We start from the raw sequence: 15,091 nt of genomic DNA, 5'->3' as shown, positions 1-15,091 counted from the left end.
GGGGGGGGGGGGTTGGTGGGGGTTATAACCCCCCTCCCTTTGGCCCAGTATTCCTAAGAAAAGGAACGTCAAAGGTAGGAAAAGATGGCGAAATGTGGGCTGACTATCAGGTAAAAGTGTACATAACCCCTCCCTTTAAAAAATCCTGGGCACGCAACTGTCTGCAGACAATTCTATTTTTTCCTTTCAGGCCCCGTAGTAGGTGTCTGATATTTGCCCTTTCCTCCATGAATGGCTTCACAAGTTCTAGGCCAAGATATTGCAGAATGTTCGCCTTACCATGTTGTCTTTGGAATAACCTTCATAAATTATCTGAGAGTTAATTTCGCATAACTATATTCATTGAGGTAAAAAAAAGAAACACGCCGCCAGTGGACAAATCCTACTTTTTCTAGAGACATATATATTTAGAAGATATAAAGTGTACAACATCCACTCCTTCTTTTGTGAGGTTGTAAAAAAAAATCTGGTTTTTGTAATTACCCTGTGCTGGTATCAAGAGGCCGCGGTGGCTCAGGCGGTAACGCGTCTGACTACCATGCTAAAGGTCCCCAGTTCGATCCTCGGTCGGTTCAAATCCGGGAACTTTTCTAACGTTGGACCGTCCCTTTGATTAGCACCCAGCATGGAATAACATTGGCACCTTGGGGAAACCCTGGGGGGTAAAGGCGGTCAGGGGCGTGATGCTGATCACATCACCCCCACTCACAACCGGATCAAGAAAGTGTGGGGCGTTCATGGCGTGGTGCTATGCACAGGGGAGCACTTTACCTTTTTTTTACCTTTTGGTATCAATTTCTACATCCTCGTGCATTGTGGAAACATTCAAATTGCTCTTTATTGTCTTCTACTTCTTGGATCTATGGCTGGATTCATTCTTGTTCAGTTTCATACGACATCAATTGAAAAACAAGTTTTATTCGGTGCTAATATTTAACATGAGACACAATGGTAACACAAAAAAGAACACTTACAAATTACAAACTACAATAATTTTGCTGTACAACTTACCACTGTAATGTTTCCGTAGTTACGGGATGACTCGGGTGGAGTGTGATGTGACGCACCTCAACCAGAGTTTAATGCAGTACAGATTAATGGTAATAGACAACTGACCAGTGGTTATGGCCAGGATCCTATCCTTGTAACTCAACTTGAAGATACAGTGATCGACAACACATGCACACTTTATCAGCAGCAACAGAAGGGTTAAGAAATGAAGGCATACTGTAAGGAATCAATGGCGTAGCATCGGAAGTAAACTACACGGGGATTGATTAATTTAGTTTATTTATGAGGATGAGTGATGTGATGAAGGAACACTCACAAAAAACATTCCCAGGCCAGTTTTCGAACCCGGGACCCCAGGCGAAACCACACTGGGACCGTGGTGAAAAAATTATAAAGAACCACTGGAGTACGCAGGATTTTTTTTCGGAGGGGGCTCGAATTGTATAGGTGGATATTATCTAGCTACGTTGTAGGGGGAGTTACATTATATAATATTTCGTAATTGCCATTTTTAACCTTAGTTTTGAAAGTTTTTCAAAGACAAAAATCATAATCTTGTGTAATTGAAGGTGTTTCCTTTTACACTTTGGTTTCTCTCGAGTTCTTTACTGCTTTCATTTGAAAACTTTAATTTTCTCAAAATTTCCGGAGGGGCTCTAGTACCATGAGCTCCCTCCTGCGTACGTCAGTGCCATGAATACTACAAAATACATTAGCAATGATGACTCCAGACGGATGGACGGGGATTCAAGAATTAGCGAACCACTCCCTCCCTCCCTTCCCCTTTTCAATTAAAACAGAGAGGAAATTAAGCCTGAATCACACAGAACTGGATTTCCAGTAGAAATGCCCTAGTTTTCGCCTCACACGATACTTGTTCCTGTACTTGTCGATAGACCTTTGTTCCCATAAGACACTGCGCAGAGCAGACAAGCTGTAAAGATGGACGAGCAATTTAAAGAATGTTGTAGGGCTTTTATTAAAAATTAAAAAAGAAAGGAATGGTTCGAAGAAAATATGGTAATCAATGCGTACCGAACAAGCTTTTTAATTAACTGGGGTATGCATATTCATACATGAGATTCGCAAGATACATTCACAATTTTCTTAAAAATTAAACATTTAATTTAATAGTACACTTGTAATAATAAGGATTTTCATTTTCGGCTAATCATATTTGTCACGTACACATCTCATCGCTTGGCATAAATTCCTAAATATTAATGAACTGAACACGAATGCACTGCATGTCATTTCTTTCCTTCTTTTTATCGAGAAACTAATAAAAACAGTCAACACTCGGAAACCACAGACAAAAAACTCCCCTTTGCAAAGTCACAGATTATCTTCACATGGTCAGACTTTGCTCTGATTGGCTGTTCCACAGAATCCAGTCGAGGGAAGCCAGTAGCAATTAGAACATGTCCTATTCCTCAAAACCAGTCACGCAGGCAGCCAGGCAGCTATCACATTCGGTGAGGTAGCCAGTTCAGCGCCAACTAACTCAAGTCCAGTTCCGTGTGATTCGGCCTTTAGCATTTGTCCCCATAAATATTCTCTACTCCAGTGGTTTATCCAAAATTTTCCATTTAGTAGCTGTTAGTCCAAAATTTAGGGGGCTGTAAGGGTAAATTTAGAGCAAGATTACCATAAATTGGTCCTTTGTGAAAACATTTAAGGCGGTTTGAGGAAACTTTGGGTGTGTGTGGGGTGTGCGGATAAAATCACTGCTCTGCCCTGCCTTCCCATTCACTGTTATTATTTATTTATTTAACAAAAAAATCCAAATACAGCGTTAGCCATTTTACATTGGAATGTATAACAGTAGAAAAATAATAACAACAACAAAAAAACATAAACAAGAAAATTATTACATCTAATAAGGAACCTTATATATGTATTTGTGTACAACAGCCTTTTGAAACGTGCCTGATTTTCAAGAATGTCTCTTTGGCCTGTTAACTTGTTGTATGAGGCATAACCTTGGCCTCTGAGAAGCGAAAAGTTGAGTGCTTCTTGTTGTGCGAGATGGCACTCGAAAGGGAATTTCCTGCAGAAGGCGGCCACTTCTGATGGTACGTACCATTAACAGTTTATGTCTCTCGTGAGGTGGTTGGGTACTTACGTATCAGCGAAACAATTTCTGGAAGTTGGTGGCAGACTTGCGTGCCGGAGTGGTTAACTGAGTGCGCTACGACGCCAGCTGTCCAGGGTTCGAATCCCGGCCCGAGCATGGTCGTTCTTAAGAGTGCAAAATGATGGAATGAAGACTTGAGTTTATCTGACTTACGTCATTGGTTTATGATCTTATGACCTCATTGCGTTGCCTTATTGTGGTTTAGTTCGCCCCATGATCTGGAAATTGTAGTACCGGGTCGACTCACACAAGTCGTGACTGTAATAAACTGAGTCATGTCTAGCGTTTTGGTGACTGATTCGTTCCATTGCAGTGACCCCGCCAGAGAGAAAATTCTGTTCGGACGGGTAGAAGGAGCGAAAAAATATTTTTAGGTGGACTTCGGTGGTTATGGCTGTTCTTTCTCTCGCTTCTGCCCCATATCTTTCTCTCTCTCTCTGTTTCAACCTCTTCTTTCTTTCCTCTATTCCCTCCTGTACCCTCTTCTCTCTTAGTCCTAATCTTTCTGTTCCTTTCTCTCTCTTCTTGTTTCTTTCTAAGTTTCTTACTCACTTTATTTTTCGTATATTTCTCTATTCTTTTCTTTCTCATTTTCTCGTATTTCTTGTCCTCTCCCCTTCTCTTTCTTTCCCTGTTGTTGTATGTCTGTCTCTCTTTTTCCTACTTAATCTGTTCTTTATATCTCTCTGTATTTCTCTTCCTATCATTCCTTCCTTATTTGTAATTCTTTCCCAGTCTCTTTATCGTTTTCGTCCTTTCTTCCTCGGTTTTCCTCTTTCTTTCTCTTTCCTGTCTTTATTTTCCATCTATTTCTCCATTTCTACTCTTGTTCCTTTCTTTGTCGTCTTTTGTGTTCTCTCTCTATTTCAATCTTTCTTTTTCCTCGTTGAGCTTTCTTTCCCTATTCCTGTATCCTCCTCCCTTCTATTTCTCTTTCTCTCTTCTTCTCTTAGGTCTATTAGTTTCTATTTCTATTAGATTCTCTTTTATTAGAGAAAATGAGGGATGATAACTCCTCCCAACTGCCACTTTTTTTTAAATAAATGCTTAATATTTTTCAAGACTAAAATGTCTTGTTTCATTGCCAAATTCAACAGGCTCGAGAATATTGTTTCAAGTTTGATTTAATTCCCCTTTATGCTCGTAATAGGCTAACGGATAACATACAGTTTAATTTTGGATCCGAACCACTGTGCAATATGCCTCAAAAGGGCATCGAACCCGAGAACCCTTGATGTTAATATTTTTTTGTTCTCTTTTTTTATTAACTTTACTCCTTCTATCTGATGGTTCAGTTTACTGTGGCAATGAGAGGAATTACGATAACGACATACAATAATAATTATCTAGTCCAATCCTGGACTATTTTTGCAAAATAATACTCGAATCTCTGAAACATCGAAGGTAGCTTCATTCCTGTTTACAGTACTTCTTATTGTTCACATAAAACAGTGCAAGTGTAGCTTGGAACTGATTCTCGGTGAGGTGAGGTACTCGAGTTAAATTCGTCCCGCTCATCTGTAACGTCTGGATCCGCCACTGATACTACGTGGCTGCAAGGCAGACCAACAACCCCCCCCCCCTTGGGTACGCCACTGCAAACAAACATGGACAGGACACAACAAAGAGCCCCACACCACAGAGGATTATACTGTCTGTGAGTATAGGCAGCAGAGCCTAGATATTCTCCAAAATGCAGTTCCAGGGTATACAACGTGGAAAAGAGATTGGTATTTGAGTGTCTTCAGAAATAGTCTCCAACGCCTTAAGCCCGAATTACACGGAACTGGATTACCAGTAGGAATGCCTTAGTTGGCGCTGGACTGGCTACCAATCTGCTAGTTTTCGCCTCACACGATACTTGATACCGTACTTGTCGATATACTTTTGTTTCCATAAGACATTGCCCTGAGCAGACAATCTAAAAAGATGGAAGAACAATTTGATGACCGTTGTAGAATTACTGCTGCATTAAAAATGAAACAAAAGAAAAGTATGGACTAAGAAATTAAGAATCGTAAGAAATTATGGTAATCAATGCGTCCTGAACAAGCTCTGTAACGAACTCGGGTATGCATATTCATACACGAGATTGGCTAAATATAACAAACATTCAATGCACTTGTAATGATAAGGATGTTCATTATCGGCTAATCATATTTTTGTCACGTATAAATCCATCGCTTTGCATAAATACCTAACGAACCGAATACGAACGCGAATCATTTCGGTTATTTTTTCTCATCTTTTTCTTTTATCGAGAAGAGAAGAAAACAAATCAACCAACACTCGGAAACCACAGACAAAAAATTTCCTTCGGCAAACTCTCAGATTATCTTCACATGGCCAAACTTCGCTCTGATTGGCTGATCCAAAGAATCCAGTCTAGGAAAACCAGTAGCAATTAATACATGACCTATTCCTTATAACCAGTCAAGGAGCCAGCAAGGCAGCCATCACTTCCGGTGAGGTAGCCAGTTCAGCGTCAACTAACTGGAAATCCAGTTCCGTGCGATTCTGTCTTTTTCGCACCACCGTGCGCCCTCCGGGAGGCCCTGGGTGCGGTCCAGCCGACCTCCATGGCAGAGTGGTTAGCACACCGCGCTACGATGCCAGGGGCTCAGGTTCGAATGGGCGTGGGTGTTCTTTCTGAGTGTCCCTTCATCAATTTCACCTTATCACCATACCATCCTCATCGTCGCGATTAGCTAAAAGTGGAAGCAAAGCGACGCTTGTTAACAAAAATCAAACAAACTAACCTTCATATCTCCACCTCTAAAATCATCAGTAAACAAAGCCTACAAGTGGAAAACATTTTCAAGGAAGGAAAAAGATCTCCACCTTTATTTATTAGGTAAATTTAACAGGCGGTATCTGTAAATTAGGAGCAAGTGCTTTACATTGCTAGATAGCGTATTATACGGTACTCGGAAGTTATAAGTGTACGTACATTTGACAAACAACAGACCTCTATTGCGGATGTTCTTGCGATAAGCAGGAGTTTCCTTCTCTTAGCGAGGAAATAACCTTGTCTCATAGAGGAAGCCAGGCAGTCCAATTCCGCTGTGCTGACAGGGAGACGTTGCGTCCATTTTGTGTCGCCTCACGGAATGGCGGTGGAAAATGCTGTAAGTTTTTATATTTCGTAATTTTCTAGATTTTTTGTTGCCATGTTTGATTCGTGTTTCTCAAGTTTTATGCATTCGCGTAATATTTGTAGCTGTGGGCCTGGTATATCAATACTAGGTAAACTAAGAAAAAAATATAGAAAGAAGCTATGTTTTCGAGTTGTTAGCGAACGACTCTTTACTGGGCGTCACCCAGGCAGTGCGTGCCCAAGGGGGACCTGCTGGGGGTCATACCCCCCTCCCCTTTGGGCTTGTGTTCCTAAAAATAAAATAACGTCAAAGGCAGGAAAATATGGGATAATGACTGACTACTAAAAAGTATACATAACCCCTCCGTTTAAAAAATTCTGGGCACGTCACTGATCCCAGTGCGAAATCAATGAAGACTGGTTAAGGGGGAGGAGGTCATAATTTACAGACACAAATACACACACACACACCATCACGCACACACACATATATATAAATAAATAAATGTAATATTTATAAAGCATCAAAGCAATTCCTTTATAAATAGGATAAAAAGTCATTAAATTACAAAATAGTTGAAATTCTTTTAGTTTTTGCTTTTTGTAAATAAAAATCAATTAGATTTCATACATATGTTTACTTTTGTTTTGTTTTTATTCCGGATATATTGTTATTGATTTACGGCTCTTAATAGTCTCTTGCGAGAGAGAGAGAGAGAGAGAGAGAGAGAAGGTCTTTAAACACTCGCAAAGCTACAGACATTGTCCTTTGTTCATTGCGTGTGTTTTCGACGTTATCCTTAGTAAAGTGTATTTGACCTCAAAACTAATTGTACATCAATGTTGCTATGACAGAAACTCCCCTCCGCCAAATTCTGTTGTGGATTTTTTTAATGACATGATTTTTGATAGCGGGGGAAATCACCTGCCCACCATATTGACCAAAATTGGATGAAAGGTATCCTTTATTCCTCTAATTATGTTTTCTGGAAACGTTATCTGCCTGGATATTATTGGCGTCGGCAGAGAGGGAGTCGTGCAGATCCGTCGAGCCCCTTCCTAGAAATTATAGTTTACTTAAGGTACAAAAAAAAAGGGTTGTCATTCTTATTGTTAGTAATAGAAATACAATTCAGTCAGTTAGTATTCGATCAAAATAACCAAAGTCAAAACTGCGTTAGATCGAAAAAAATTAAGTGTAAAATACAAGAAGCAGCATATTTTTTCATATTCTTCAATTGAATAATAAATAAATGGTTCCATGGTTCTCAAAATTCTAAAAATTCCGATTTTTATGTGAGAGGCCAAACAAATTAACTTTATTACTAAAATTTCCTCCTAACTTTTAACGCTTTATCTTGACCTAGGTAACTAAAAGTTAATAAAATATAATAACTATGCATTTCAGTACACAAAGTTTATGAAAGGAAATGAGAATGTGAAGACGGTTTTCCCCCAGTCTATAATAATAATAATTTTGAATCAAATTTATTTCTTTTTATTAGATTATGATAGTAAGTATTCGTTGATATTATTTCTACTATTCGATTATTATTAATGGCCTGGTCCCTCTACATAAATTCTAGGCGACGCTCATGTCGAATATACTATATAGTAGGGATTAATCATAGGCGTGCGCAGACCCTCTGATTAGGGGGAGCAAAAGCCTTGATGATAGTTCAGTCGGGAAAGAAAAACGTCATTTTATCTCACTCTTTTAGGTTCATTGCATTGATGGGTTGATGTGAGTGTGTGTGTGTGTGTGTGTATAATGCAGCAACATAGAGGAACCATAACGAATAAATAAATTGTCTCTGAAATGTGGCGCGTTTCTTTTCCTCCAAACAATTGTGTTGATACATTTAAGACAGACTGTTTAGCAGCAAGAGTCTGTAAGTACTTAATGGTTATACGAGGGTCACTATTTATATTTTGAGCCTAACAATGAAAAAACAGGAATTTGGCATTGAAAACTGCTTTATTGTTTTTCGAAGTATTCTCCTTTATGGTCAATACACTTTTGCATTCGTTCGAACCATTTGTCAAAGCAGTTTTTCCAATCTTCTTGAGACACCTCCATAATATGGTTTTTGAACGCATCAACGGCGTCTTCCGCCGACGAAAATCGTTGTCCACTCAATTTATTCTTGACATTCGGGAACAGGAAGAAGTCATAAACTAACTAACTAACTAACTCTCTAGCCTTCTTAAACCCGAAGGTTCATGGCTGCAGCAACACAGGCCTTCCATGTTTCCCTATTTTGAGCAAGTTCTATATACTCTTTTCCATCCCTACCGATTTCCCTTAGGTCCATCTCAACGTTGTCCCTCCATCTTCGTCTTGGCCTTCCTACAGGTCTCTTACCATCAGGTTTCCCAACAAGAATCCTGTAAACTCCTCGTTCCTCTCCCATTCGTGCCACATGGCCTGCCCACCTAAGTCTTCTTGATTTAATTATTCTAATAATATCTGGACATGAATACAAATTATGTAGTTCTAAATTATGTAACCTTCTCCACTCACCTGTCTCCTCATCCCTTTTAGGTCCAAAGATTTTCCTAAGGATCTTATTTTCAAAGTAGTCTCCGGGTGGGGACTACTTTGGGAGGTCTCTGGACTAAGGATAAGATCTACAGGAAGAAGTCATTGGGTGCCAAATCTGGACTCTTGGCGGGTGACCCATCAATTCGATTTTTTGACTGTTCATAAAGTCGGTTGTTAGACGAGATGTGTGACAGCTGGCATTGTCTTGATGAAGAATGATCCGACGGCGTTTGTTTGTTTTCCGTATTTGACCGAAGACCTCTGGCAAACAAATTGTTGTGTACCATTCAGAGTTGACCGTTCTACGTTCCTCTAAAGGCACAGTTGCCGCCACATGACCAGTTTTCCCGAAAAAACAGGCGACCATTTGTTTCGATGTGCTTCGAGCGCGAACAACTTTTGTTGGATTGGGTTCATCTTGAAACACCCATACAGTCGACTGCTGTTTACGTTCCGGCTCATATGCATATAGCTATCCATGATTCGTCACCTGTTACAATCTTATATACGTCATTTGAAGCACCACGATTGTATTTATTGAGCATTTGTTTGCACCAATTGACGCCAGCGTCTTTTTGAGTTTTTGTCAAATTGTGTGGGATCCAATGAGAACATACCTTTCTCACAGCTAAATGATCATGTAATATTTTATATATGCTGGTGGAACTAATGCCTATGGTTGCCTCAATCTCACAGTATGTCACATGACGATCTTGCAGTATTGGGTTTTGCACAGCATCAATGTTTTCTTGAACAACAACTGATTTTGGACGACCTTCGCGAATCTCGTCGGTGAGCGAATGGCGGACACGATTAAATTCGTTATACCAGCGTTTCACAATGGCAAAGGATGGGGCTTCATCGCCAAATGTGGAAGTAAGTTGATCGATGCACTCGTCGTCTTGATAATCCACGTCGAAAATCGTAAAAAATCATCGCACGAAAATGTTCACGAGTTAATTCCATTTTATTGTTGTCGCGCAATCTCGAAGGCAACATAAACAACACAAATGAAGCTATTGACAAAACATTTGAAGTACGTTACGGTCAATAATGCCAGACGATTCCGTGCAAACGTCAAATCGCGCCTAACTTCAATTAGTGTTGCCAAGGCTCAAAATATAAATAGTGACCCTCGTAACGTCTCTCTCTGATAATTTACAATTCATTATAGAAAAGAAAATTGCGAGCGAAGCGAGCAAAAAAATTCTTAGATCGAAAGTTCTGCAAACTGAAAACAATATTCATTTAATATGGCACAAAAAATGTCATGGGGTGCCATGGCATTCTCTTTACAATTTTCTTCATTTAGATCGTTCGGCGCCTAGGGCGAAAACTCCCGCCACCCTATAGCTACAGCTCTGAACTTGACAAGACTAAGAAAGCAGTCACTGCGAGCGAAGCGAACAAGAAAATTTTACGAAATGTATTTTTATGTGTATAAAACTTGATATCGAGGGGGCAATTTCCCTTTGTGCCGCCCAGCAGGTGCTCTTGGCCGTCTGGAAGAAATAATGCAAGATAGACGTGAAAACTAATTCCATGTTGAGTATCCTTTTGTCCTGCTGCTCTTATATTCTACTAGTCTTGCTTTCATTTACCTCAATGTTTGCCCGCTAGAATTGATTTCCGTCCAAGGTTGGGCATTGCCCCCACCTGTAGTTGCGCCACTGCACCTCCTTCCCCCGTAGTTGCTTTGAACTTTAATCAGCTTGAAAATACTTTATTTTCTTCAAGAGTATAAAGTATAATATTGTTTATTGTTTAATAACAGCGATAACATTCCTCTACACTAAATTTGTGAAAGTATATTAATGTAGGGACATGGACGTCTGGAAGGGGGAGCAAGGATGGCCACACCTCCCTCTTAGAAATCGAATGTTAAGCTAAAAGTATATATTTCACACGTTTAATTTGATTTCAGTTATAGTAATTTACATTAATGCGATAATTTCAAACTCAAGTGTTGTTTTTTGAGGGGGCAACACTATTATCGGGGTACTATGCCCCATGGAAAAATATCTTGCTTGACCCTCCGTTGAAAAAATTGTAGACGTCCATTATTAGGGGGACAACTGCCCCCTCTTCCCCCCTCCCGTGCGCACGCCTATGAGATTAATGATTATCTCTTAGCGATTTCGTTACCGAAGGTTCCAGGTTCGAGTCCAAACCAATCACCAATCCTCCTCCGTCGCGATTAGATAAACGCAACACGAGGAAAATTAAGGATATACAGTATTGTGTTGGATAGCACCGTCTTTGGTGTCTTATTTCACCATTTTCTGTTAAACCGCACCAAAGCGTGGAGTCATTTAACACTGGATTACGTGTTGTGTTACACCAATTAGAGTGTTACATCACCCTCGGTGGAAACTTAATTGCGTACAGGGGTTTATCCAGGATTTTTCCCTTGGGGGGGGGTGTTGGAAATTTTTTTGGGGGGTGTAAGTTTCGGGAAGTTAAGTGCATATTTTGGACCGTTTTAAAAATGTTCGCCCTAATTCAATTTGTTCATGGATGTTTCTAGAGATTAACCCTCCCCCCCTCCCTTCCCTTCACGTAACATTTCAGAAGAAAAAAGATGTCAAATACAGGAAAAGATGGAAAATAGATTAATGTTAACATTTCAGTTTAACGTTTCGAGTATTGCTTTCCTTCCGATAATGTTCAGTACTTGATTTAATCAATCGTTAGACAAAACACAAAATTTTAACATATTATTACCAGGAATCATTTCATGCAATTCTTAAGCTAGTTATAAAGAAATTAGGAACACTTGCGCAATATTTTAACTGTATTTGTATCGTTCTTGCCGTAGGTGTAACTCGGAGTTCAACTTGGGGGTGTCCAATTGAAATATCAGTGAGAATGCATTGCATGGGTGTGCGCGCACTTGCCTGTCTGAAGTAGTAGTAATAAATACAGATATAATATGACTTAAATAAATTATGACACTGCCAGCGAAGCGTGCAAGAAAATATTTAGAACAATTTCTTTGCAAACTGATTATGCATATTACACTGTGAGACAATGAAAATTGCCGCAGAACAAAAACATGTGATTCCTATGGAGTTTAGTGCCCTGATGACGATAGTGAAAACCGTTTTTCGCTATCACCTAAACTTTTCTCTGGAATCACAATTTTATCAGCGCACAATTGCATGTTATTGTTGTCGCGGCACTTATCAGCACACCCTGCTACTAGGGCATAGGGGAGGGGGTGGAGAGAGAAGGAATAGATAGCCACTTGGTTGAGGTATGGTAATGTATAATGGAGTTACAGTTATTTGCATCAGTCAGTTGCTAGTGGGATCACGCAGTGTCTGTTCCTGCAGTGTGTGTCATGCAAAACCCCTAACGTGAAGAATTCTGTTTGTGCTTGTTCGCTTGTTTCTTGTGTTCAGCGATGGCTAGGAAGTGTGTTAATTTATCAAACCTTTTCTGTTGTGTGTGTGGTTAGTTTACGACGAAGTCCAAAAGACATCCCATTTCACTCGCTTGTCAAAAAGGCGTACGAGTTGTATTTTGAATCAAAGGTAGATGAGGGTAAGTGTTGGGCACCACAGAACTGTTGCTTACGTTGCTCTTGCTATTTAAGAGGCTGGTTGCATGGAACCCACCCATCTATGCCACTTGCCGTACCACAGTTGTGGAGTGAACCTAGAGACCACATAACAGATTGCTACTTTTGTTTAACGAAAGTAACTGGAATCTCAAGTAAATCAAAACACACAGTTTCGTATCTAAATTTGGAACCTGCAGTGCGCCCAGTTCCGCATTCTGATTCTCTCCCAGTTCCAAAACCACCAACGGAATGGACACTATGGACACTGGAAGATGAAACAAGACGACAATATCGCAGGCAGAATTGGCATGAACCCCTTGTTGACAAAGACAGTGTGCTCTTACCACCGCTCCATCTGAAATTGGGCTTCATGAAGAATTTTTGTGAAAGCAATGGACAAAAATTGCAGAGATTTTACATTTTTACTGTCCCAATTTCCTGCGATTAGTACAGCAAAAATTAAAGAAGGTATTTTCATTGGGCCTCAGATTCGTGACTTGATGAATGACATAACCTTTAAAGAGTTGCTGACAGATACTGAGAAGGCAGCTTGGCTTGCCTTCAAAGATGTATGACACAATTTCATGGGTAATGTCAGGTCTGACAATTACAGGGAACTGTCGGAACACATGCTGGACTGTTACAAGGCTATGGAATGCAACATGTCTTTGAAATTACATTTCCTGTATTCTCATTTGGATTTTCCCCCGCCTAATCTCGGAGATGTGAGTGACGAACATGGTGAGCGATTTCACCAAGCTATCGCTGCCATGGAAAGACGATATGAGGGATCATGGTCACCAAACCATTTGGCAGATTACTGCTGGACACTCCTACAAGAAGTTTCACCATCCACCCACAAACGGAAAGTTTCCAGGACATGTTTCTAACTTATAAATACATTTCAAGCTTTTTGCAGCTTTCTCATACCTTTTTTTATGTTTTGTAAAACAAACAATTAATTTTGTTCCATCATCTGTATTTAATCCAGCTACAGGATCCTCCTGTACTGTAATGGAGTAGTTTCCATGTGTTGCGAAAGTTGCTACTTTGTTTTTCATGAATTACAATATATTGCTTACTATATGAAATATAGGCTAAGTGGTAAATGTAGCATATCTTTTCCAGAAAAATTGGTACGTCATGGAACATTTCTGATTTCATTTTCGTAATCAGCGTATTTGATTTAGTAAAGTCCACCTTCTTTCATCTCGCGGCAAGACACAAAGTTCAAATTTGTTGCACTGTGTTATTAGTTAAACATAGCGACAGTATCCCATGATGTTTACTCTTTACAATCTTGCTTTGCTCGTTCATTGAAGACTTCAATATGAAATTCCTTGACCGATTTCGTTCAAAAGCAATATCAGGTATCTATCAAACGTGCATCCCAACTTCCCACTATATTTTAACGTCTTCATGGCCATGCTCTAAATATATCGAGTTTCATTACTTTATTTCAGTTTGTGAAACATCGTTTAAACAGAGATTTGAAAACACCAGCAGAATTTGGAACTCACTCGCTACATAGAACTATTAAAATTATACATGCATATTTTCTAACTGTTAGAACAGGAGGGGCAGGGGGCATGTGGTGAGGTAAAGAGGACGCCTAACGAGCAAAGCAAGATTGTAAAGAGTAAACATCATGGGATACTGTCGCTATGTTTAATTAATAATATGCATATGCATTATACCCTTACAAAACTTTGGAAAATACGCTTGGCGCTTTTGAGAGTTTATCTTTCAAACACTAAATGAGAGACTCTAGGGAATTAGGAGTTACGTGCCTCTTTGCCTTAAAAGAAAACGAAATAACATGTGCAAATAAACGCATGGCATGTTAACTGCAAAATGAAGGCAAGGAATTTTCACTTCTAAATTGAGGCAATGCTTTATTTTCAATTATTTAAAAATTGAATAGCATTTATTATATTTCACTATCCAACACAAAGAGCACAATGAACCAAACAAATTTTCTCTCTTCACGTTTTCCAGCAGGCAGTGGCAAGCGCCGTCGTACCCTCACTGGTGCGCCTATGGTCAGATATAAATTTGGGACTTAATGTAAATTAAGTTTCTTTTATGTTTAATTCCTTACACTCAGGCCCTTAGCCAGGAATTCTTTGTACGGGGACAAAGTCAATCCTAGAGGGGGCAAATTTTTAATATATTATGTCGCATTGGCAGATATAGCAGGGTACACAGAGGCACTTGACACCTCCCCCAAAAGAGATAAGTAACAGAAAAGGGATGATATCTTGAAACTGCAACGGATTAAAAAAAAATAAAAAAATCGAGCAACATCAAATGGCATTTTTTCGATAATGACCTTTCCATATTTGCCAAAGAATATAAAGTTTAACATAAATAGGCTAATAGGGACTGTATCTACTTGATATTTACAGGTTGATAATGTTAATAAACGATTAATGGGCCTCTCTGCAGAACTGATTAAGGGAGTCCTTTATAAATCATGCTTCAGGGCCTCCCCGATGGCGCAGTGGTAGCGTCCTCGTCTTGTAATCATGTGGTCCCGGGTTCGATACCTGGTGGAGGCACATGGTTTGGATCCCACTTTAAACTGTAGATACAGTCCCGATTAGCCTTAGTGTGCACAAAGTAGAGTTAAAACACCAATTCAATCAATCAATCATGCTTCATAATGATTCTTTCTAGTTTCCAGTATGCAAGATTTTTTCCGCACAAAGGAATCTAACGAGAATCCAACAACAC

At 39.6% G+C, this 15,091-nt stretch overlaps 1 protein-coding gene across 1 annotated transcript in view; it reads left to right on the top strand.

The window, feature by feature from the left end:
* The first annotated feature begins 6,135 nt into the window (after positions 1-6,135).
* The window catches only part of LOC146002892 (dual oxidase 2-like), a 108,791-nt gene continuing 99,835 nt past the window's right edge, over positions 6,136-15,091 (top strand). The window contains exon 1 of the mRNA XM_083140975.1: positions 6,136-6,276. Coding sequence (XP_082997101.1) covers positions 6,259-6,276 — 18 coding nt within the window. The 5' untranslated portion in view covers positions 6,136-6,258. The remainder of the gene's footprint in view (positions 6,277-15,091) is intronic.

The sequence above is a fragment of the Lepisma saccharinum genome, chromosome 19, assembly GCF_977018435.1.
Source record: "Lepisma saccharinum chromosome 19, izLepSacc3.1, whole genome shotgun sequence".
Lineage (NCBI taxonomy): Eukaryota > Metazoa > Arthropoda > Insecta > Zygentoma > Lepismatidae > Lepisma > Lepisma saccharinum.
Note: the sequence above shows the minus strand (reverse complement) of the source record. Positions and strands in the feature narration are given on the sequence as shown.